Source organism: Trachypithecus francoisi, unplaced genomic scaffold, assembly GCF_009764315.1.
Source record: "Trachypithecus francoisi isolate TF-2019V2 unplaced genomic scaffold, Tfra_2.0 Lachesis_group2, whole genome shotgun sequence".
NCBI lineage: Eukaryota > Metazoa > Chordata > Mammalia > Primates > Cercopithecidae > Trachypithecus > Trachypithecus francoisi.
This window is the reverse complement of record NW_022681465.1, coordinates 69,902,081-69,926,439: the sequence shown is the minus strand read 5'-3', so window position 1 is coordinate 69,926,439 and position 24,359 is coordinate 69,902,081. Positions and strand designations below refer to the sequence as shown.

Below are 24,359 nucleotides of genomic sequence, written 5' to 3'. Positions count from 1 at the left end.
CAGCAATATAAAATAAGTCCTATTTTACATAATCCCAAAGAATTTTGCAAATTATTTCACCGGTTCAACATAAGAGAGCTATTCCCTGATAAGTGGAGCAGGGCATGTAAGCTAAAATGCAGTCTAGAGAGATGGGCCTATGGAACCCACGTTGTGCAGGATGATATTATGGCATAGTATCCCCAAGGAATGCTTGGGGATGAAGAAATATCATATCATGCCCTGCTCAGCAGCCTGTTCATTCTCTCTTGCTTTTCAAATGGAATCCACATTTTCCTGTGATATCTGGGTTCTTCGCAATCTGGCCTGATCTTACCATTTTAATGGGATCATTTTATACCTTTCCCAGGCTCTTCATGGGGTGGGGCTCCTGCAGTCCTTCTCCCATGCCTTCCCCAGACCTTGCCTTCACCTAGGACCCTGTTGCCTCCCTACCCCAATAGCAAAATCCATGTAGACTTCCCTTTCCCTCTCTCTACTTTCCCAAACCCTGGCCATCGTTCAAGACCCAGTTTATTCGTTCTTGGGCAGACTCCCTCCATGCTTCCAGCACAAAAATGTCATGTATTGAATTCCTATAATTTTGCACTTGGTTGGTTTAACTCACATCATTTTCTTGAGATTCCTGCATGTAAAAATTATCTTGCAAAATGGAGTTAATTTTTTTAGAGCAGTGACCAAATTATGTACTCAATTTTCTCTCTCCTATGGAAGCTTATGCCGTGGGTCTCAGTAGTAGGTGATCAATATTGAATAGTACCCCTAACAGCCATCATTTCTGTAGCCCTTCCCTTGTGTCAGATACCATGCCAAGTGCTTTACACGCACGACCTCACTTAATCCTCACCATCACCCTTTCAATATGAATATCTCATCCCCATTTAACAGGTGAGAAAGCCAGGATTAAGAGAAAGTTAAGGTCAGGGAGCTACTGAGGGGTAGACCTGAGATTCAGTCCCATGACCTGAGTCCAGAGCCTGTGTTCTTAAATGCTATAATCGTATTTCATTACTGCATAGGCTTTGTGTCTAAACAGCTCCTAGCTTGTTAGAAATCAACTTCAGTTATATTAATACAGGCAGTAAAATTAATTTTAATATTAATTAATAATTTAATATTTTAAAGAATCAGCAATTTAGAACAAAAACATTTAGGCACACAGAAAGATATTTAAGTCTGAAGAGTTTCATTTGTGTGTATAGGAAGAAAACGGCAAAATGTAACTTGTTGTCATTGAGAAGTGAAGATACACAATCTACACTTTACCAAAGTGAAAGTGCTTTTATTTTCAACTCAGCAAACCCTTTGTAGTTCAATACACAACTCACAGGAGCCAAACAGGGAGACTTCATGTTAAACTGGTATCTGAGAGGGATGTAGTTCCACAGTATGAAAGGGAGTTGGTGTCAGCCTCTGCCCTCCTTAGCCCCTGCTGTTAAAGGCCCGGGACTCGCCTTAGCGGATGCACATTTAGCACGTGTGGTCCAGACCTGCTTGGTGGTTATGTGATTTCTGAGTTGCAGTTCTTCCTTTCTTCTGCTGGGTTTGTCCAGTTTCTCTGGGTTTGTCCTTAGTTTCTCCATCTTGCACACTGTTTTCCTGATGGAAGTGGTGCCCAACCTTTTGCACACACTATCATTTCCACTACAGAGATGATGTGTACCATGAGTGATTAGAGTACAATGAATATGTCAGCACTTGGCTGGAGATCATTGTCTTGGTTAGTTCTTTTTGGCAGGAGGAATCTTATTCTCCAAACTCTTCACTCACAGGCTAGGGTCACTACATGGCTACAGTGACAATCCTAACACTGTCACCCAGCCAGCTTTAACTACCACCTATCAACTGTGCCTAAGCTTGCTGCCCTTTGGATATTTCAGGCTGACCTTTCTGGCCTGGTATGATTACCAGCTTAGCTTCTCCAGATTTTGGCCTGGCCTGGCCTGGCAGAGTCCAGTTTCTTTCCTCTTCCATGCCAGCTCACATTTAGAAACATCGTAGCATGTCCTGAACCAGAGCCCAACCACATTAGAGCACTTTGGGGTAATACTCACAGGAAACTTATAGTCTGAATAATTTGAAATCAGGTCTTGAATAAAAGGATGCTTCAAGAGAACAGCAACTTCAATTGGCTCCAGGTTCTTGGCACCTAGGTCTTGAAATGTTTTTATGAAGCCCTTTAAAGAAGAAGAATATGAAGTCAATCAACCTTACAATCCAGCAGCTGTTAAAAAATAGTTGTATTTACTAAAGAGATTCTGTATAATTTCTATACAATGATATATTTTGAGAGCCGTTCCATAAAAATATGCTCAGAATTGAGGCCAACTTTTTATAAAATAATCTAACCAACCTCTGCATAAATGTTCTCTATCTTTAGGTGGCTGGCAAATCTGTTAGAGTCCTGTGCTTCACTTCCACCTTTGAACACTTTGAGTAATGTTTCCATGGAAATCTTTTCATTGTTTGCATTTTCAGGGATTTCTTCATCCTTCTGTTCCATTTCCCCCCTGTTGTCTTTTAATTTCCTTTCTTCTCTTGCAGCATTTTCCTCAGGTTCAGGAAATTCCTCAGCTGGACTTGCATCAGTTGAGGAGGTCTGCAAAGTTAAATGAAGAGAACATGAAGTCAACCTGAAGTTTTTTCCACCAATAGAGACTTTTAGAATATACCAATTTCATAATCACATGCTTTTCATGAATGACAGAGCCTACCACAAACTAGCTAGCCAGTCTAGAAGACAATACGCTAGCTGTCTTGAAAATCACAATGTCAAAATTCAAGACCAGTTTTACTTGTAGTGTATAGAAGCTTGTATAGTGTGGAGTGTGTCCTACACATCTTCATACATTCTTGGGCTGATTACACTGCCAGGTACTTCTACACCTGTAATAGATATAGATATACACATGTATATAGATGTTAAACAAGATTTGCTTTTGAAATTGATTGCAATTGAGAGGCTAAGGCAAGTCAATTGCTCTAGCTTGACAGATTCTAAGAGCTTCAGAAACATTTCTTTGGACACTGGAGGATATCCCAACTAAACACTCAGAAGGCAAAATAGAAAACAAATCCAGTATACAAAATCAGGTTGAGATTTTTACTGCTGCTCTTTGAAATTTGGCCAAAAGCCATGAACTCAGGCACTCATGAGTATGGTGAGGAGTAAATAGTTTCGATTTCTTATGTATCAAAAGCCTGAATGTATATATTCTTCTTATGTATCCTATCATTGACCCAGTAGTTACAGGACTAGGAATTGATCCTGAAGAAATATTCATTTGCACAAATACTTTTGTATATGGCTGTTCATTCAGTATTACAGCAAAAATAGAAAACCTAAGATTCCAAAAAATTGGGGGAATGGTAATATGAACTCTATTTCTGCAATGGAATATTACACTGCCATGAAAAATGATGGTTTAGCAGAATTCTTAATAACACAATAAAACACTCAGGATAGGATAAGTGCAAAAAGAAAGCAGAAAACAAAGTAATACATGCAGTAGGATACTTTGCTTATCTATCTATACTATTGATGAAAATGGAAAGCAAACACATTAAAGAGTTAACAGTGGTGACTTCTGGATAGCAGAATAGACAATTTCCTTTGCTTTGTGCTTCTCACATTCTCTATAGTAAATTTGTGTGTATATGTGTGTGTATACATGTGTGTATGTATGTATGCTTCAATATTTGACAATTTGCCAAGAGAAAAAGCAGCATTTTGGCATTTTGGCTAGCCAGATGTCACAGAATATCTGAGATCTGATCTCCTTTTTTCCAAAGAAGAAAAAAATGCGAATTTAGGAGGGTGCACAATGCTGTAAATATTTAATTTGGTAGAAGTATTAAGTCTATAGATTGTGCAAGCTCTTTCTAAATAGTCATGTAAATCTCACGTGTGGAAGAATTATGATGCAGCATAAAATTAAGCCTCTGGTAGTCACATGTCCCTATAAAAAATTTGGAGGGACAGTGGACAGTGTAATGAAGGCAGGTTACATTTGCTATAGCTCTATGTGGTCACTTTGCCTTAGTTGGGTCTCTATATCCATTGTTAAGGTGGGAATTTAAGCTTGAAAAAAGCTTAAATTTAAGCTTGAAAAAAGAAAGAGAGAAAAAAAAGACAGGGAAAATTTTGGAATCAAAATTTTGGAATCAAAATCATACATATTTATATAATTTTCCTCCAGGCTTTTGTCCATATTAAACAATTGGAAATGCTACATGGCAGAAAAGTGAAATCAGCTTTAGTATTTCACCCAGGAATCTTGGGGATGATTGCATTGGCTACCCATCAATAATTTTCCAGGGCAACGAAACAGTATAGTGAAATGAACATAGTTGTGATGTAAAACATCTTTCTGAGTGAGTCCAGGATGAATAAATTTCTATTCAAAGTGTAGCATAGGTTCTGTGTACCCAAGATAGAACATACCCAACATAGCTGTGGGCAAGCAAACGACTAGCTGCTTAGATGAGCAGATGATATCAGACTTAAGCAAAGAAGGAACCTGGCCTCTCTCTAACTCTTTCCATAATTAGGGAGAAGCTTACTTTAAAAAGGCCTGATGTAAGCCTAATGGAATAAATGATTCCAAAGTCCTGATGTAAACATAATGGAATAAATGATTTTCTAAAAAATTTAAGAGGTAGCAATGTAAACATCTGAAATGTCAGAGTGAGTAATCCTTAACTTATTAGTGTCAGAGGATGCTTTTTACATGTTTGCTATTTTTGCTCTCTAGGGGGTTGGTACAGAATAGGCCTAGTGGCTCAGTGGGAGGGGAAGGAAGGGAGAGAGACTGAGATCAAACTGAAGAAGTTGGCATGGTCCTGCAGGGAGGGAAATGTGTGCAAGAGGCAGGGGTTATCTCCAACAGAGTCTCTGAAAGCTGGTGATGTTGAATGTGGGTGCAGGAACAAAACCAGTGAGGCCAATTTGGAGAAAAGCCAGTACTTTTGAATGAGCAATTATCAGTGGTATCAAAGATCTACAGAAGTCACATTATTATCTAAGCAGGGGAACAGATTGTGGTGCTGTCAAGCACTATGTCACACTTGGCTAACTCTCAGGACTCCCAACAAATATGTCCCCAGAGTGCTACCTGTGTGTCTTCCTGACCATGCATTTCTATCATTCAATCAGCTCAGTCCCACATCTCGGATGGCAGCACAGAGGTCTGTTCTTGCACCAATGTGGGCAAAGCCTCAAAGAGTAGAAGGGCATAGAAATGTATGTGTTTTCTACCCCAGGGCCTCAAACGCTCCTTGCCAAGATGTTTTTACACGACTTTTGCAATGTGAGAGATTCAAGCTCACAATTTACTAACCCCATGCCACACAGGTGGCAGAACGAACCATTTTCCCAAATGTCATTTATTTAAAGATCCACCTAGATTAGTGCATTACTGATGAATGCCTTGCTCTTAAATTTCTTTTAAATTACCCAAGAAGCTGTGGCTTTAAACAGAAGGCCTGAGCTGCATTGAATAAAATCAGCATGAATAGCAGAAATAGAGTAAAGAAGAATGAAACGCTGGGGAGATTTCCAGTTGTTTGTGTGGAAAGCAAAAGCAGAGATCTGATTGAATGGCTTGGGAGTGAATATGAATCTGCTGGAGGTGTTATTTCTGAGCATTATGGCTTCCTGGGACAGGGTTGCCCAGGAAACTGGAACACAGTGGAAATGGCACAGAAATGCAGTGCCACAGTTGGAGACAGCAGGATGAGGAGTGAGTGAGAATGAGGGAGGTGGGTGGCTCCTGTGTTCCAAATGCCCCTAGGATTCACTCCAAGTCAGGGACAGGCCTGTGTGTGTGAGAGAGCCCTATGCTCCATCCTGGCTCCACCTCCCACCCACTAGCTTAATCTCTGCAGTGCAGTGTTTTTGGTTCAATTCCTCCATGGTGTCTTTGGATTTAAAAGGAGCTCTTGAGAACAGCACTCAAGGAGAGCTGCTTCCTGGGTGGGAACACTAGCATACGGTGAATGCAGCACTCAGGGATGGAAGGCATTAAGCGTCTTCCTGTGCTAGCTAGCCTGGCTGCCAGCCTCGGAGACAACTGTCTGTTGCTATGGCAACAGCTCTAGCACAGACTTCCTTTTTCCTGGCCTTTCATGCTCATCACAGCCTCCTGGAGTCTGCTGTTGCCTCTGCCTGCCTGGAATGTCTGCTTTCCTCCTCTCTACCATGGAGACTAGACTAAACTCCATTCATTTCACTGTCCCTCTCTTCCTTCTCCCCTTCTTTCCTGGCCATGTTCACAAATACTAATCAAGCACTGGCTATGTGGCAGCACTTCAGAGGACATGAAGATGGGGAACAAGGTGTCCCAAACTCAAGGCAGGAACCATTTGGCAGTAGAAATAAATAGATAAGTGGTCCCCTGCCTGAAGGCCTAGGTCTCCTTATTTCCCTCCTTTTCCCGCTATAGTCTCTCCTCAACACAGAGAGATCCTGACTTAGTGAAGCCGAGTGACTGCACTCTTCCAATGACTTCTCATCCTGTACAGAGTTAAAACTAACGTCCCTGCAGTGGCCCTCAGGGTCCTCTCCCTCTCACTTCCCTTCCCTATTACTCTCCCCCAGCCTGGTCCTCTCCAGTTCTGCTGGCTAGCCCTAGCTCTTGGAACACAACAGTCATGGCCGCACTGAGGGGCTTTTGCACTTACTGTTGTCCTCACTTCAAGTGCTCGTGCCCCAGAGACCTGCAAGGCTCTCTCCCTCACCTTCTCCAGGCCTCTGTTTATATGTCTCTTCACAGAGAGGCGTTCTCTGGCCACCCTACTGTACATTGCAACCCCTATTCCCATGCCTGTATTTTCCCCCTGCATTCTTTTTTTTTTTTTTTCCATAGAATTTATCACCATTTGATGTAGTCTCTATTTTGCTTATTTGTTTATTGCCTGTCTTCCTCCTGCCTGGAATAATTTTTGTTCACTGCCATACCCCCAAATCAAGAGTAGTCCCCAGCACAGGCAGGTGCTCAATAAATGTTCGTGGAAGCAGTGAATGTGTGTGTGTGTGAGGGTGCTCCGCCCTGCCAGGGAAGTTCTGGTTATAACCTTGGCCTTGCTACGAGAGTGCTCAGTGTTGTCAGGAGACGCTTCGTGAAAGATGTGGCATTGCTGTAGGCCTTGGATAATGGGGAGGCCTCAGATCCTTTGAGACCAGATGAAGGGCACGCCAGGTGGAAAGCGTAACAAGAGTAAAGAAGAGAGGCAGGAAAGGAGAGGACATCCACACCTCTTCTGGCTGGCAAGGCCTCATGTTAATCTGCCTTTTATTCCATGCTCCCTCCCTGTTTGGGGCATCATTCATTCTTTTCTGTAGGAAATGGCCAATTAGAGTCCCTTCAGGAGAGCAAGTTTGGCTTCTTTTGTGTTCCTCACGGGGCCATGCAAAAAGCATAGTTTACAAAGTGAATGAACTAATTAATTGATCAATTAATTAATGCAATGTTTACTGAGCTCTGTACCAGGCCTTGCCTCAAGTTTAGGGATGTAGAACAAAACAGATGCCTCCTGCCCACCAAACTCCCGGTCCACAGGATGCTTAGAGTCTAGAGAGAAGCAGATCTCAAGGAAGTCATTGCCAGGTGAGGAGTATCTCATAGGGGAAGCAGGGTGCACCATGGGAACATATAGCTTCAGGTCTGACATCATTTGAGGTGAGGGAAGACAGACATTAATGAGACCTCACAGCATGCTGTGATCTTGGCTTAGATCACAGATTCAGAGTTAGTTTAGGGAACTCCCATCTACAGGGAGATACAGAAACATTCCTGGGAAAGTGGCAAATTCAGTGCCCGTGAATGCACATCACACCTAACTCCTCACTTATTTGGGAAACTTATTATTATTATTATTATTTTTTGAGATGGAGTCTTACTCTGTTCACCCAGGCTGGAGAGCAGTGGCGCGATCTTGGCTCACTGCAACCTCTGCCTCCCAGGTTCAGATAATTCTCCAGTCTCAGTCTCTCGAGTAGCTGGGACTACAGGCACACACCACCACACCCAAGTATTGTTGTATTTTTAGTAGAGACGGGGTTTCACCATACTGGTCAGGCTGGTCTCGAACTCCTGACCTCAGGTGATCCACCTGCCTTGGCCTCTCAAAGTGCTGAGATTACAGGTGGGAGCCACTACACCTAGCCCCTTATTTGGGAGACTTTTAAACTGGGGTTCTACTGTCAAAGAAGGCAGCTTTCTTGAATGGAAATACACACTCCTGGCTGAACTTTCTGCCACTGTGTGTTGAACCAGCATTTACAGCACACTGGTTTGAAGAGTTGTTAGCTCACTAGATATGTATCTGGCCTCACTCTGGCTCTGGTGGAATGGGAAGGAAATGTCCACATGCTCAGGGCCAAACTTTAAGGTGGCATTTAAGAGTTTCTCTCTTCCCTCCCATGAATGCAGTTACAGGAACCTCCCATTCCTTTCAGGCTACTTCTACTTCATATTTTCACAAGTATGTGTGAAAAAGACAGAAGTTTGTGTCTGGAACATCTGAGGAGTCTGGACTGGGTGGCAATCTTTTCCCCTTTGTTTCTACAAAGGAAAAATAGAAACAAGCATCCCATCAGATGGAGCCACTGCACTGGCTCCCAAAGAACAGAACCAAAAGCCATGTCAAGAATAAACGGGCACCTAGGAAGCACATTACCTAGCACCCTGCTGGAGACTATACCATCCCAAAAGCCAGGGAATGCCAATGCCTTAGAGATCTCAAGGGGAAGGTGAGGTGGCATCTTAATTGGATATTAAGCTTCTTTGTCCTTGGACACAGGTGATATGAAATGCAGGTTTCCAGTGGCCAGGCTTTGGCCTGAAACGCTACCAAGCCACATATATGTGGCGTGCATATAGACCTGAACTTGTTTCATCTATCGTTTCTACACAGAATCCCAAATGGATTGGGTTGATACCCATTTCTGTTTCATTTATCAGGATCAGCACTCATGCCACATAAAGGCCATCCTTTACAGAGTAAAGTTTGATTCCACCAAGACACTTTGAACAAATTTTGATTTTACTACAAAAATGGTCGATGGCAATTGGGTCCCCAGGTCTTAATCCAATTGAGTAAGGCTTTGTTGAAGACCTAGTATGTGTAAAGCATCATATTACACACCTAGGAAAATATGGAGATGAAAAGAACAGAGTCCTTGTTGTCAGTTTAGGGTCTTCAGGCATCCCCTCCAGACTCTACAGTTAGTCTATTTCTGGAATACAATTACCTTTTCTGCATTTGGAATGGAAGCTTTGACTTGTTGGAAGACATGAGTCCCAACAGCCACACTGAGGGCCCTGTAGACTCCCTCCACGGTGTCTGGGTGGCAAGCAAAGTAAAGCAGCATCTGTGTGTAGTCAAGTTGGGGTGGATCCTTCTCATAGTCAGCAAATAGCCTAAAGAAAAACTGCACACAAAAAGAATTCCAAAGATAAAATGGGTGCACTCTCATAGTCAATAGTTAGTCATGGCAATGGAGAATCCCCCCGGGAGCTTTGGAATAAAGTTACCTTCTGAGGTTTGAATTAGTAAAGCTAACACAAAATGAACGGTACGAACTGAATAATGTTAAGAAGAAAAGCAGTAAAAGTAAGGCCCTGAAATATTGTAAAAGAAATGTTGTGCTAATTAATGCTACTAACATATTTAGGAAATAATGTACTAATTAAGGGTAGTGGGGGGCTGCACGTTAAATAGGAAAAGACAGCCACAAGCCCAAGGACCCATCTATCTGTCCTCAGCATTCTCCGGACAAACTAGGCCCTGGCCCTAAATATGAGGCTTCTGGTCCATCGGTCTCTGTGGGGAGTGAAAGGAGGGAAAGAAAATGATGCCTAAAGCCACTGGGATTCTAGCTATTAAAAAGTCTTAAAACTGGTTCACCTCTTCTGGACTTCATACTCAAGCTACTGACCCTAGTTGGCTTCACTTCCAGGCAGAGAGTGTACTAAACACCAAATATCAAATCAGCAATTTTCTCACTCTGAATGCCCAAGCTGACGTTGACACAGTGTCTTGTGCATTTGGCAGCATGAGGAGTTAGTGCTTGGGAGTCAAATATCCTCTGGGGCCCTCCAAAGCAGAGGCTCAAACCCTGGAACACATAGGCCACACCTAAGCACATAAGCAGCCCCGTCTGGGGAGACTGCTACCTTCCAGCTCTTCACAAATGTATACTTATGACCTGGAGAACGTTTTCAAAATGTGAATTCTGATTAAGTATATGGTGCTGGGCCATCTAAGGTTCTGCACGTCTAGCAAGGTTCCAGGTACTTCTAATGTTGCTGGTTCTGGCCCATACTTTGAGAAGCAAGTTCCTAGAGTCAGAGGGTATTTCCACCAGGTTATTTGTTACCAAAAACCCTTACAACTATGAAAGTTTTAACTAGGCATAAATGAAGTTAACAGGTGGAAAAATAATTTCTGATATTTGGAATATCCCACAAAAATTTAAATAATGTCTTAAAGAAATGAGAGAGGCCAGGCATGGTGGCTCATGTCTGTAATCCCAGCACTTTGGGAGAACGAGGCAGGCAGATCACTTGAAGCCAGGAGTTGGAGACCACTCTGGCCAACAAAGCAAAACCCCATCTCTACAAAAAGTACAAAAATTAGCCAGATGTGGTGGTGGGTGCCTGTAATCCCAGCTACTCGGGAGGCTGAGGCAGGAGAATTGCTTCAACCTGGGAGGCAGAGGTTGCAGTGAGCTGAGATCTTGCTACTGCACTCCAGCCTGAAAAAAAAGAAGAAGATAAAAGAATAAATAACATAAGTAAACTATGTGGTGATTATGAAAACACAGAAAAAAGAGCAGGTCAAGGAAAGGGGAATTGAGAGTGAAGAGTGGGGAGGGGCTAGGCAGCAAGATTGAGGTGAAGTTTGACCAGTGACGTGGAGGAGGGCAGGGAGTTAGCTGGGGAAGACATCTAGGGGAAGAGCATGACAGACAAAGGGGCTGCTGAGGCCGAACTCCCAAGATTGGGGCAGGCCTTGCATGTTTGATCAACAATGAGCAGGTTCAGTGTGGCTGAGCCAGAATGGGCAAAGGGATCATGGCAGGAGGTGAAATGAAAGAGGCAACAGGATCAGAACACACAAGGCCTGGTGGGACACGTAAGGATTTGGGCCTTTCCTCTGAGTAAAACACAGAGTCACGGAAGTTTTGAGTGGGGGCTGCTGTGATTTGATCTGCAAACTGGGTGAAGACAAAGCATAATCAGGGAGACCTATCATGAGGCCATTGCAGCCATCTAGGTGAAGTTGACTGTGGCTTGTTCCAGGTGATAGCAATAGGGCTGGGAAGAAGTGGTCTCATTCGGCATTTACGCGTTTTGAAGGTAGAACTATCAGGATTTCCTAAGGTATTGGATGTGCAGTTTGAGAGAAGAGAGGAACTCGGATGACTCCTGGGTTTTTGACCTGAGCAACTGGAAGGATAGGTTGCCATTGACTGAAATGGCAAGAGGTTACGGAGGACCTGGAGGCGCAGATGTGTGCAAGTTTCCGCAGTGAGTCCTGGCAGCACTGGGAGCAGAGCCAGGGCTTCTGGCTTCCAGGATTCCTAATGTGTCCATTTCTCTCCAATTTGGTATTTCTTATTCTAATTACAGCCAAATAAATAAACAAACATCTTTTGTTGTTTGACGTTTTATCTTTGCCCACCTGTCTTTAGAAGGTTAACCATTAACCACTGTTTAACCATGTATAGTTAGCCTGTTTAGCTTGTTGACTAACACTTACCTAGGACTTATTATGTGCCACTCGCTGTTCTAAGAGTACCACACACACGAACTCCCTCTGCACAACAGCCCCATCAGAGAGGGATAAGAAAGCAAGGTGCAGAGAGATTGGGTCATGCCGTGGATACCTCACAGCTTATAAACAGTGAAATCTGTGCTTCTATCCCAGGGTAAGAACACTGAGATTTATGTAACTTCTGAGCATTGAGTATCACAGACACCCATGGGGAGTATGGAAAACACCACTCCTTTCACCTTTTCTGTCATACAGACATCATACACATCCCTGTCAGCTATCTTTTGTTCCATAACACCACTTTTTGCTCAGTCTCCACAGTCCTGCCTCTGCTGCTGACTTTGTTCCTTTCCTCCCTGTAATCTTCCAGCAGCAGGTGGGAGCCACCTGCTCCAAAAGTACTAAAAGGTCCTTTTCTGTTTTGCTGCCAGGTGAGCAGCTCAGATTCTGCCTTTGATTGACATTTCTAAAAACTTCTGGCTGACAATGAAAGTACTTTGCACTTGGCATAATATTCAAACTGCCAGTTGCTTCCAACTAATAAAGAACCTGTTTATGTTGATGGCAGATTTGTTCACAAAAGCATATAGAGACCATTCCAAAACTCTCCAGGATAATTGGTTTTCAGTCCTCCAGTTTCACATTAAAAATAACAACACAAAATACTGCCCCTGCAACTGCCAACCTTATATCTTGGGCTTTTTTGGTAACTCTCTGACCCTTTATCTTACCTGCTCTCCTGCTAGCATCTAGCAGAAGTGCTCAAAAAATATGCATCCAATTGAAGGAAATTACTCCATTTATGGCTACAACTGGAGTGTTGCTCAATTTTGTACTGCAATTTGGAACTAATGGCTGGCTAGAAATTGAACAATCCATATATTATACAGAGTTCACTGTGATGTCTAAATCTACCATTCAGTTTTCTTCATGTCTTACTGAGGATAGAGTGGCATTGAGATTTTTAAGGTCTGGCTTTTCATTGTGGCCTCAGAAAAAGAGGCTCATAAAATGCTATTATTGAGGATAATAATAATATTGAGAGCAGCAAGCTCTGATGGGCCATGGGCAACGGTATAGGCAAACCCTTGCTGTATTAGTCAAAATCAAAGAGAAATGGACATAGGTAAAATGACAAATTTTATCCTAAGCTTTTAGAATTGGAAGGAAACTCAGAGACAAATGTGTTAAAAACTTAGCTTATTTGACAGATGAGGAAGGTGAATTCTGAGAGGCCATGGAATTGTCCAGGTTCACAGAGAATTAACAGTAAGGCTCTGATATTCTGGCCGCTGCCTCCTCCCCCGAGCTTCTCTACACTGACTCCTTAGTGAGCACTAAGGTCTGCACTTTGGAAAGACAGCAGAGGAACTGAGGGGCAGGGGCGCAGTCCAAAGCAAGTTACACAAGTGGAGGAAAAACACAAAGGAAATGGTTAGTGCTTTAATTCCATATTTTTTGAAGATCTCAGTAATTACCTCTATAAGATGCTCCTGCCTATTAAATGGCAGGGGTTCAAGAGGATTTTCTGGAATTTTTATATCTTCATCTCCTGTAAACCACAGACCAGCCTACATAAAAACAAAACAAAACAAAATAAAAAAACAAAAACAAAAAAACCCAAAAATTATTAAAGTATGTGTTATGCTGAGATGTTCCTCTAAAAGCCACAGAGACTGAGCCAATCTTGTCTCTAGAGCAGTTATCTCCCAAGTAGGATGCAGAAACCACAGGGGTGTAGGAGAAAATACTAGAACTCCCATTTACATTTCTTTTTATCTCATTCTTACATAATTTTTATTTTTACATCTTTGATAATGTTCATAATGTATTATGTGCTGTTGTATATGTATATACTTTATAAATAAGTACCCATAGATTAGGAGTGCTGGCTACTTTTTTTTTTTTTTTTTTTTTTTGAGAGGGAGTCTCGTTCTGTTGCCCAGGCTGAAGTGCAGTGGCCGGATTTCGGCTCACTGCAAGCTCCGCCTCCCGGGTTCACGCCATTCTCCTGCCTCAGCCTCTCGAGTAGCTGGGACTACAGGCGCCCACTTCCATGCCCGGCTAATTTTTTATACTTTTAGTAGAGACGGGGTTTCACCATGTTAGCCAGGATGGTCTCGATCTTCTGACCTCGCGATCCACCCGCCGTGGCCTCCCAAAGTTCTGGGATTACAGGCGTGAGCCACTGCGCCCGGTCAATGCTGACTATTTTTAATGATTGGAGCGTGTGATGAGGCTTGGAGGCTGCTACCCTGTATTAATCTTGCATTAGTCATATTTTGGAGGAGTCTGTGCCCCCATTAAAAATAGCTCACATTCCTTATGTACTGTTCATGTCCTATCTGTTTGTGGAGACTTGCATGGTGCTGGTATACATTGCTGGTTTTAGAAAACTCTTTGTTAAGTAACTGAATAACTGACTCAAGATCTCGGTGACCTCTTGTTCATGACGTCCGTCTGTCTCAGCTTATAATTGACATCAATTAGAACTTCTTTTCCGCAATGCAAGCATACTATTTTACTGTCCTAATGGGACGTTTTCGACAAATCTTGTACAAGTTTGACCTAAAGTTATTTTGATTTTTCCACTGAAACAACATTGTGGGGGAGGGGTAGTGAGCTGGCAAGTGCTGATAATCTGTGAAAGGCATGCAGGCTGGTCAAGTGGGCCTTTCCAAATGGGGGTTTCAGAGGAGGGGGACTTGAGGGCAGAAGGGGAGAGGTCAGAGCTCAGAAAACAACCGTTCCCAAAACACAGGCAGTGTTCAAAGAAGTATTGCTGAGTTTCTCTTAAACGCAGCATCCAGCTTTCTCTAAGAAACTCACACCTTTGGTAAAATAGTTTCCTGGTTTTAGCTCAGCACTTTGGTGAAAATTGCCAACACCCTTTGTTCTTCTCATGTTTGTGCAAAAGAATATTCAAATTGATATCCTATGTTGATTGCCACATACAATAAATAGCAAAGGTCAATAATTTCATGAGTGCACACTTTTTAAAATCTTAAAACAGCTATGGAAACAAAGTAAGTTTTGCTCTGCTGCTTTTGTTTTCAAACAAAACCACCTCAACAAATTGTAAATCTACTTGGAAAATAAATGTAGCAGAACTCAAATAACTGAACACCTGTCTTGATCAGCCCTGAAAGAGCCTTGTCATAGTTTGTGTTTTTCCTTGTGGCTCAACTCTATGAGCCTGGAAACCTCAGAGCTCTCACAAAAAAAAGGAGGCCATGAATTAAGGAAGAAAAGGGAAGCAGGAATGTATGTGATTGGTGAAATACATGTGAGATGCAGGCACCTGGAGAATATTACTCTGTTTCAAAGTTAGCTCCTTCTGAAAGTTTCCCTCTTTCATGTCTACCAGCAATGTGAAATGGTGAGCAATATAATGACATTAATGAAGATCAAGTAAGTAATTAAGGCCCCTCTCTGTTACAAAATTTTGCTTTTACTGTTTTCTTAGTCAAACTTCTCAAAAATCAGTTGGCTTTTCTTGTTTTCACTTCCTATAGACTCATTCATTTCCTCAACCCTCTGGCATCTAACTTCTGTAATTATTATTCCACCAAAATTTCTCTAGCACAAGTTACCAGTTACATCCCACCTGCCACATCCAATGACCTACTGGGTTATCCATCACTTTCCTTGAGTGATCTCATACATTCATAAATTCAATAACCATTTACATGATATTGACTTGTGATCCCTTCTGTATGGGCCATATTAGACTGGACATTTCTCTCTTCATTTCCCACAGATATTTCAAACTCAACTTCTCAGAAATAATCTCAACATTCATCACCCTCTCACCCCAAAGAGAAAAAACTTGCTCCTTTCCCTGTGTGTGTGTGTGTGTTTACATCATTGTTGTTTCTACTCTGGGAGCTTAGAGTGTTGGACATTGGGCTTATTAAAAGCTTTGCAGATGATTCTAATGTACAGCCAAGGATAAGAACCACTGGTTAGGAACTCAGGAGAAGAACAAAAAAGTTTATGTAACTGCTTTCAGAACCCTTTGTTCTCCTGGAAGTTCTGACTTTTTCAGATCTTTTCCCTGGGGATGGAAGTCAGGCTTCTGCCTGGGGCTTTGACACTGCCTGTGCTGCCTCTGGGTGACTAGATAAGGGCAGCTGAGAAGCAACACACTGGCCTGAGACCTGGCAATGTAACATCTGAGTAATTCACTTCTTAGGTCACGAGTGTTCTGGTGTTATCAATGCCATCAGGTGCTGGTAACAACCTGCATATACTGCTCGAAAGTGATGGTGCCCAACTGCGCCTTATCCACAGCCTTGAATTTCTGAAGAGTCTCAAGGAGCTCCTCCTCCAAGGGAATGGGCCAAGGCATTGAGGTTACTAACAGGAACTTCCGCCAGTCCACAAACTCAGAGTTGACTGTTAATAAAGATGTTAATTCCTGTAACTAGAAGAAAACAGGAAATGTCTTTGGAATATATACATGAATCTATATTGATGCTCTACTTGCTCATATTTTCACAGTGAGAGTATCCCATGAAAGAAGTAGGACTTTTCACTGGCACATAGAACAGTTCTGTCTTTTGTTTCCTTTATTCTACCAACCAGTCCACACCAGACAGCCCCTAGAAAGTGTTTCATTTTTTGCTTCCTTGACATTTGTGACTTTTGCTTACCATCATACCATCAAACACATCACTCCAGTTAACTTTGTACCTTTCCAACAGAGGAGAGACAAAAATTATAGCTGTGCCTGTGCAAGGGCTCTGTGGCCCATGGGGGAATGCTCTTTAAGCATTCTGTTTTCTGAACATTCTTAAGGAAAAGGTTACGATGAAAAGCAAGAACAACCAGAATTATCTACTATTACTAGTTAGGATCATTCCATCTGGTAGTTATAGATAGAAACTCACTGGTTGAACATCACGGTCTCTATAATATTTCACTGACAGATCATCACTTATTTTTCAAATATTGAGCATTTGCATACTATATGTTTTAATTGGAAGTTCATTCATTTTTCATTCACTCATGTTTCATTGATTGCATATTAAATGTCAGACCCTATGCAAGTACTCGTTATTTTAGAACTATTGATGCATTAATCAAATAAGAATGCTTAAAGCTTTAAAACTCAAACAACATAGAAGCTTACTTCAGGTTGGGTAAGGTGCATCCAACTACTAGGAAAGTTGTTTGTGCCAAGGTTCAGGGTCACCAAATCGATCAGAATGTCAGTAAATGCTTTATTTTCTATTATGCCTATAATACAATGAAAAATATTTTGTCACTTGGTTTAGGTGATGGTTTTTATCTTCTTTTGCTAAAATAGAAGTAATGAGTATTTGAAAAATCTCTTTATTCATATTACATAAAATGGTAAATTTTAAAGAAACAGAAGACATTTTGGAAATATAAAAATAATAACTTCCTGATGCTCTCTCATTATTGTTTCTCAACTAAGTCAAAATGTCCTTTTTGGCTTAGTAATAATTAAATCCAGATTGGGTAAGATTATAAAACTGTATACTTTTTAGTTTAGAGTGTTCTTTGACCTTTCACTCAGAATAGGCTGAATTTTTCAAAAACTATATGATTTTAAGGTTTCTTACATGCAGTAGGGCACAAAAGTAAAATATTTTGGCAAATATTAAATAAAAGTGTTCCAAATGAATGCAGATCACCACTACAATCAAGGTAATACATTTATCCTCATCTTGCCCTTTGGATCAGACCATATTTGCTTTTGTAAATGTAGAGAAATTTGAATTGTTAAATTACTGGATTGAAAGTGATAATTTAGTCACCTAATTGGCTCAGTACTCCCAAGTATTTCATGAAAGACCACTAACCTTTTAAATTATTTGCGCTTATGAACTAACCTACTTAACTCAATCTAAAAGAGATTTCTACCTTGTTTTTCACTTCAAATTGCATGCACATGCATTAAGAAAGAAGTAAGAAAACAAAATAAATGAATCTACTTAAAACAAAATATCTGGCTAACCAACACAAAGAGGTACCTTCTAGAACAAGGAGAGACTCCTAATGTGTATCCAAGGATCTTTCAGGTCCAGAGTACATAGCTATTCTTTGTTTTGGGAATAAAAAGAATGAAACATAGACATGCTATCCCAAGGTTTTCTTTTTTCTTCGAAGTTTTTAGCATTTCTAAAAGTCCACATGAACTTTAAGCATTTCCTCTAACCTCCGGGGAAATGCAATAATCCTTCTAAAATCTCAGTGCTTCAAACCAAATACACAATTTTGAGATTTGGAAGGTAATTTTCTGGGTAGCAAGAATGAAACCTTTCTTCTTTGATATAATTGGCCATTTAGCAGGCTGTTCAGAAATACATTCTGTATCCTTTTTTATTAAACCCGAGTATCCAGTTTTATAGACATGAGAACATTTTCCCAGATAGCAGAATTTTCAGTGATTTGAGGTTTATAAGATTCTATATTGGTTTTTAGATAAGTCAGACATAAATCAGTCATGTTCTTCAAGCTACAGCCATAAATAAAATCTACTGAAACCATGAAGAGGCTCAGAGTATTTTAAAAATCTTGTAAGCTGCAATTCATTTCTGCAATCTCGAATGGATATGGTGTAAAACAAAGTGTAATAAAACAGTACCTTCAGTTTACATAAGAATTGTTTACCTGAGGATTTAGCATGAAATGTGAAAACTGTTTTAATATTTGCCTTTGTTACTTACATGGCCAAAGCATGTAGTGATATAGTTGCAATAAAATAATTACATAAACTTACAAATTTTGTTCACAGATGAAAAGAGAAGCTCTCAGTTTGGCTCTAAGTTAATTGCCTAATGCAACTATCACTTAGAATTATCGAGGAAAAATAATGAATTGTATGCCAGGCCTAAGGGAACTCAGACTGTAATCATAGTCTGGTCACCCTTACAGATAACTCTCAAAAAAAAAAACATCAAAATAACACCATTGTGTAGAAGCATACAGCTCCACCAAAATAGTGTGAAAGAACATATGAATACATAAGGGAAGTTAGAAAGCTATAGAAGAAACAATCTTGGGCTTTTTACTCTATATGTTTGGAAGAAGCCAAATGCCTTTTGTTTGAGGTGAAGACAAGTTACTGTTTTACTTTTAAATTTCAGGTTTCTGGAAAACATTTATTTTTTTTTTACTATGCAAAAGAGCTACATTGCTATGCAACAATAATGTCAACATTTGCATACTGCTAATCACTTTCATAATGGCTTTCTGAGTTTGATGAGCAATCTGAATCAGGTCTTGTGTCACCAGTTGAAGACAGTGTTCTTGTATTCCATAAATGGATAGCTTCCCTAGGGTCAAAATTATTAATGTCTGGAGAATTCAACTGAATAATTAGAACATCCGTCATAATTTCAGCCTTGATTTTTGCATCCATGTGTGACTTGGTCCATTTCATCTGACTAAAGCCACGTTCTGCTTCAGCTGAACTTGCAGGAAGGGTCAACACTAGGTCGACCAGTGTCAGGATATTTGGATACTTGTGTAAGTAAATGGAATTCACAAAATCCCAGGTCAATTTTCGAATGTTCGGAAATCTAGGAGGGAGGAAAAGAAATGTAAAAGGTTAAGACTCCCAAGTTTTACCCAAACATTTATATATATATCAGCCACTTTCCTCAGCTTGCTTTCTTGCTTACCTGGCATAAATCTCTAATTTCAACATGCTCCATTCAGCATCCACTTCACTAAGTTTCACATTGGCAGCTTCTAATACTGGTTCATAATGTGCAGTCAGGATGGATACCTCTTTTTCTCCAAATTCTATAATCAAGATACCAAAAATGGTCACATATATAAAAGAAACTCACACAGACCATCAGAGAATAATAGGTTCAAAGTCAGCACATATAGATTACCTTGATTTATCTTTGTGGGCCATAATTTAAAACTTCCAATCACGGTAGCCCTCACCACATTTTGGCTGGCATCTCTGAAACAGCCTTGAAGCCTCTTGATAAGATGTGTTAAAACAATGTTTCTCACAGCAGAAATGTTTTCTTTCCCTCTGAGGCAGTTACCATGAAAGTGTGTGGCTGAATCCATCATGCGTTCTTTTGGCCCTAGTCTGGGGAGAAAAAAATCACCCAAATAACAACTAACAAATTAAATGAAGAAACATATGGCAGATAATTTCACAGGTCAAACTGTCTAGTTTGACAGACTTCAGATCATCCCAACCTCTCACCTTGTTTGATACATTTGGAGCATTTCCATCATTGACTCTAAAGTAGCAAATATGTCAGCAATTGAGGAATTTCTATTCTTACTGACACCAGACAGAATGCTAAGGACATTAATGACATCCAACAAGAAGTGGCCAATTTAACAATGTCAGCTTGGAGAAGGGACTCCAGAAGTTCTTTGGATTTCTTTTGACTGGTGTCACTTTTGTCTTCGCCTGCCTGTAACACAGGTTGGGAACAACATGGTGGTTATCTTTCCCAAAATTATTATTCCAAGGATCTCAAGAAAAGTATTTTCTGTGATTCTGAAAAAGTAAAATAATATGGCATTTCAAAATTACTTACTGAGTGCAGTTGCCGAACAATTGCAGGATATCCCTTGAGAAAGTTCTGGAGGGCTGCCTGTAATCCATGAAGCCACTTCCTGTCTCCTATTTGAGAAGGCATCACAGGTCGAAGGTGAAGGCCTTTGAAAGCAGTTATCAGAGCACTCTTATGAAGAGGAGAATTGTGATAAAAGTGATACATGCTGTGAAGGAGATCTTTGACATCATTGTACAGAGGAATGTTCTGGAACACCACTTTGTAAGATAGTTCAAGGTGATGTGCAAAGCAATATACAGTCTGTACACATGGTTGTATTTCTCTTAATAGCAGGGCCACCTCATTGTTCTCTCCCTCTATGCCATGGGTACCATCACTTCCAAAACCAACCAGCTTCTTTGCCCAGTCTTGGCTCGACAGTCTAAGTTGAAGATTTACCTCTAGAGTTTTCTCAGTGGCATTTTTTATTGCCAGAGGATCATTTATTTCTACTGTCTGTACCCCAACAAATTGACAGTGCACTTTTCCTGCATGTGCAAACTGCACATAAACAAGTTTTGACTTCTTTGATTAAACTGTCTGTAATTCCATCACTGATGACAGACAAAAATTTACTTTTTTCTAGTTTCTCTCTTAGATTTTTTCGTTCTACTTCAGCAATAAAGTATGTAAACATTCTTGCTGATTTTTTAGTTCTGAATACTGGGCCAATATCAACACCTTTCATATCATCCAATTTGCACATCCAAATAAAATCTTTGAGGGTACGTCCGGTCTTGGCAATAGCATGGCATGATCTGAATAAGTTCTCTGCTCTCCCGAGGGTTACTTTGCTCATGGTCCTCATCATTAATTTGGTGGTGGCTCTGTTCACTGGAGAGCTACTTGTTGCTTCCATTAATGAAGCCTTGGCATGAGCCTCGCTGAGTTGATGTGCATTGAGAAATTCAGTCCTAAAGTTGTCAGTACCATAAAAGAAATTCACTTGACTTCCCCCTGACTTCACTCCATGCTTACGACACAGGGCGCAGAACATAAGATTTAATAGCTCATCATATATAAGCCATGAATATTTTTTAAGCCAAATTTTCAAAAATTGATGGCTTCTCTTTGGAAGGTAATGGTCAAGCTTCTGTGGCCTTTTCTGCTTTTCTGTGACTCTATTCACATCATCCAAAGGATTCCTGCCTTTAAAATAACTCCACGTTGTTATTTTAAGTAATCACAATTTCTACCCTCAGTTTTGCTTAATCTGTGACCCCCACATTTGCTCACTATTTTTGGAAAAATTTTATTGAGTGCTTATTACTTACCAGGCATTCTGGTAAGTGCTTTAACTAGTTTATATCACATAATCCTCACAATCCATTACCTCTATTATTCAATTCAGAAAATGCACTGACTATTATTATCACCGTTTTATAGATAAGAAAACTGGGGCACAGGGAGGTTTATCAAACTGTCCAGTGTTGCAGTGCTTGTAACTGGTGGAGCTGAGATTCACCAGTAGCCCGACACTCCACAGCCCGTTTGTACACGTCCCTCTTCCACTTGTCTTGTATGAAGAAAGGAGTTCTATGCTCTTCTTCACTTTAGAATCCATTTCTCCATGCATAAGAGTGACATGACTTTTAGCTAAAATTTTCTTCCCTTGTTGAGAAAAAGGAATAATAGAGCTTGCATGGTAGTGTGTCTGCAAGATCTGCCTTGAACATCCCTTCCCTCCTGCCTAAGTCCTACCTTCTGTTGCAATGCCATAGCAAACTTGTTAATTTACAAAAAAAAGGTGTGAAACTTTGAAATCCTTGCCAGGTGGTTTTGTAAAGGAGCTGTGCTTCATGCCTCATCTTTTTCTTTCCCCCGAAGGTCTAATTTTTGACACATATTTGATTATTTGTCAGACAAGCGGACATATATTTATGTGAACAGAAGGATAAAAAACTAAAAACTACGCAAAACAAAGTCCTCAAATACCAGTTTCTCCCTGAAGGCAAAGAGCCTAGACCACATATATGTGTCTCTTCTTCACATTCTTTGATGCTACTAATCATTAGATTATATTGTCCGTTTTATCATATAATAAAACATTGAATGTGTTTACTAAAATATTTCATGTTGACATATATTCTTTTTTTTTTTTTGTCAATACTTTATGGTTCTAGGGTTTGACCTCTCTGACTAGAACTAAATAATGTGCTTCGTAAGTCTGGCTGACTGCTAAGCACTTGGTAGATGCTTAGGAAAATTAATCTTCTTTCCTAATTGTTTTTCATGATTTCCTATCTCAACCTCTTTTAATTGAAAACCTTGACATTAGTTGATCTGTCTCTGCCTTTCATACCTTATTTGGGTCTATCTTCTCCTTTGCTTTCTATTTTTTTTTTTTTTTTTTTTGAGATGGAGTCTTGTGATGTCGCACAGGCTGGAGTCCAGTGGCACGATCTCGACTCACTACACCTCCACCTCCTGGGTTCAAGCAATTCTCCTGTCTCAGCCTCCCGAGTAGCTGGGAATACAGGCACCTGCCACCATGCCCGGCTAATTTTTGTATTTTTAGTAGAGACAAGGTTTCACCACATTGGTCAGGCTGGTCTCAAACTCCTGACCTCAGGTGATCCACCCACCTCAGCCTCCCAAAGTGCTGGGCTTACAGGCATGAGCCACTACGCCCAGCCTCTCGTTTGCTTTTTAATCAGTCTTTTTGCAGCTGTGATTAAAATAGACCCCTGTTTTTGCAAATGCTAAATGTTACTGTATTTCATTTAAAATTAGTCTCCTTGTAGTTGACAGCTACTGCCTTCATTTTCTCACTCAAACATTGGGTTACTTGTCAGTTTTCCATATTAGGCCTGTTGCACTATGCCTGGGGGCTGCTCACATAATGCTGGTGAATAAATGAATAAAGAAATGAAAAAATAAAGTATCTTATTGTTGACGTCCCTTTTTGCCTCTGTCTCAGAGACAGAGGGTACACATTCAGAACTCTAGGCTGTCGTGGTTAAGCTAGATCATTTAGCAGCATGGTTTTTACAGGAGTTCAAAGGCAGAAGTAGCTATTGCTGCCTATGTGAGTCAGCATGAGGGTTAGCCCAGAGGCTTTTGAAACTGAACTTTCCAGGAAGAAAAACAGGGCAAGGATATTCCAGGCAAAGGGGAAAATGGAGCAGCTGTGGAGATTCTGAGATTGCATGACATATTGAGGGAGCATGGTAGCTCATGGCTGTACTCCCAGCACTTTGGGAGGCTGAGGTGGGAGGATCACAAGCCCAGGGGTTCAAGACAGCACAGGCAACACAGTGAAACCTCATTTCTACAAAAAAAAGAAAAGAGAAGAAAATTAAAAAAACAAATTAGTTGGGCATGGTGGCAGGCACCTGTAGACCCAGTTACTTGGAAGGCTGAGGTGGAGGGGGTGTGTTGAGGCTGCAGTGAGCCATGATTGTGCCACTGCACTCTACCTGAGCTACAGAGTGAAACCTTGTCTAAATATATATATATATATGTGTGTGTGTGTGTGTGTATATATGTATGTGTATATATATAAATTTAAATTTAAAAGTAAATTTAAAATTTGAATTTAAATTTAAAAAATAAAATTTAATTTCTAATACTGATTGTGCTAGTTTCAAAACAGAATTTTAGTTCTATGGACAGATTTTCCAAAAGATATTACCTTGAATTCTGAGTATATACTTTCATTTGTCTAACGTAAGTTGTCTGGCTTCAAAATACCTGTGTGTTTCATTCTGAAGACACATTTGAAACTCTACCCATAAACAGTTTTAATAGGTCTAAAGCCTTCTAGATTCACTACTGCATTTCTGCGATATGAATCTGACCTAGTAGAAAGAATTCGCCCATTGAAAGAAGCAAAGGCAGGTGGGGGCCATAGTCCTCTTTGCTGTAATCTCCATATTTTGCCACTTGCTGTGATAATTCTGTCAGTAACACCTATTCTTCTATATCATTCCCTTCTCTAAGAAATCTTTCGGTATTTCTTGATTTGGGTAAAGGTCAGACTAACTTAGACAATTTTCAGATCAAAATACTTAC

The 24,359-nt window shown here is 40.6% G+C and overlaps 2 protein-coding genes across 5 annotated transcripts in view; both read right to left on the bottom strand.

Annotated features, from left to right (window-relative positions):
- Positions 1-24,359, bottom strand: part of SPEF2 (sperm flagellar 2) — a 203,936-nt gene that overhangs the window by 4,343 nt on the left and 175,234 nt on the right. For 3 of the 4 annotated variants that reach the window (XM_033179345.1, XM_033179346.1, XM_033179349.1), the window contains 6 exons: positions 16,916-17,022; positions 16,025-16,207; positions 13,260-13,352; positions 9,254-9,433; positions 2,354-2,599; positions 1,071-2,177 (listed from right to left, as the gene is read on the bottom strand). In XM_033179345.1, coding sequence (XP_033035236.1) covers positions 1,905-2,177; positions 2,354-2,599; positions 9,254-9,433; positions 13,260-13,352; positions 16,025-16,207; positions 16,916-17,022 — 1,082 coding nt within the window. In that variant the 3' untranslated portion in view covers positions 1,071-1,904. Of the gene's footprint in view, positions 1-1,070; positions 2,178-2,353; positions 2,600-9,253; positions 9,434-13,259; positions 13,353-16,024; positions 16,208-16,915; positions 17,023-24,359 lie in introns of those variants that run through there. The other variant, XM_033179347.1, reaches the window with a different exon arrangement.
- On the bottom strand, positions 17,051-22,631 carry LOC117065016. Its single transcript, XM_033179350.1, is given in 6 exon segments — positions 17,051-19,334; positions 19,437-19,560; positions 19,656-19,864; positions 19,985-20,120; positions 20,123-20,201; positions 20,328-22,631. Coding segments are annotated over 6 exon segments (1,083 nt in total). The 5' UTR covers positions 20,511-22,631; the 3' UTR covers positions 17,051-18,982.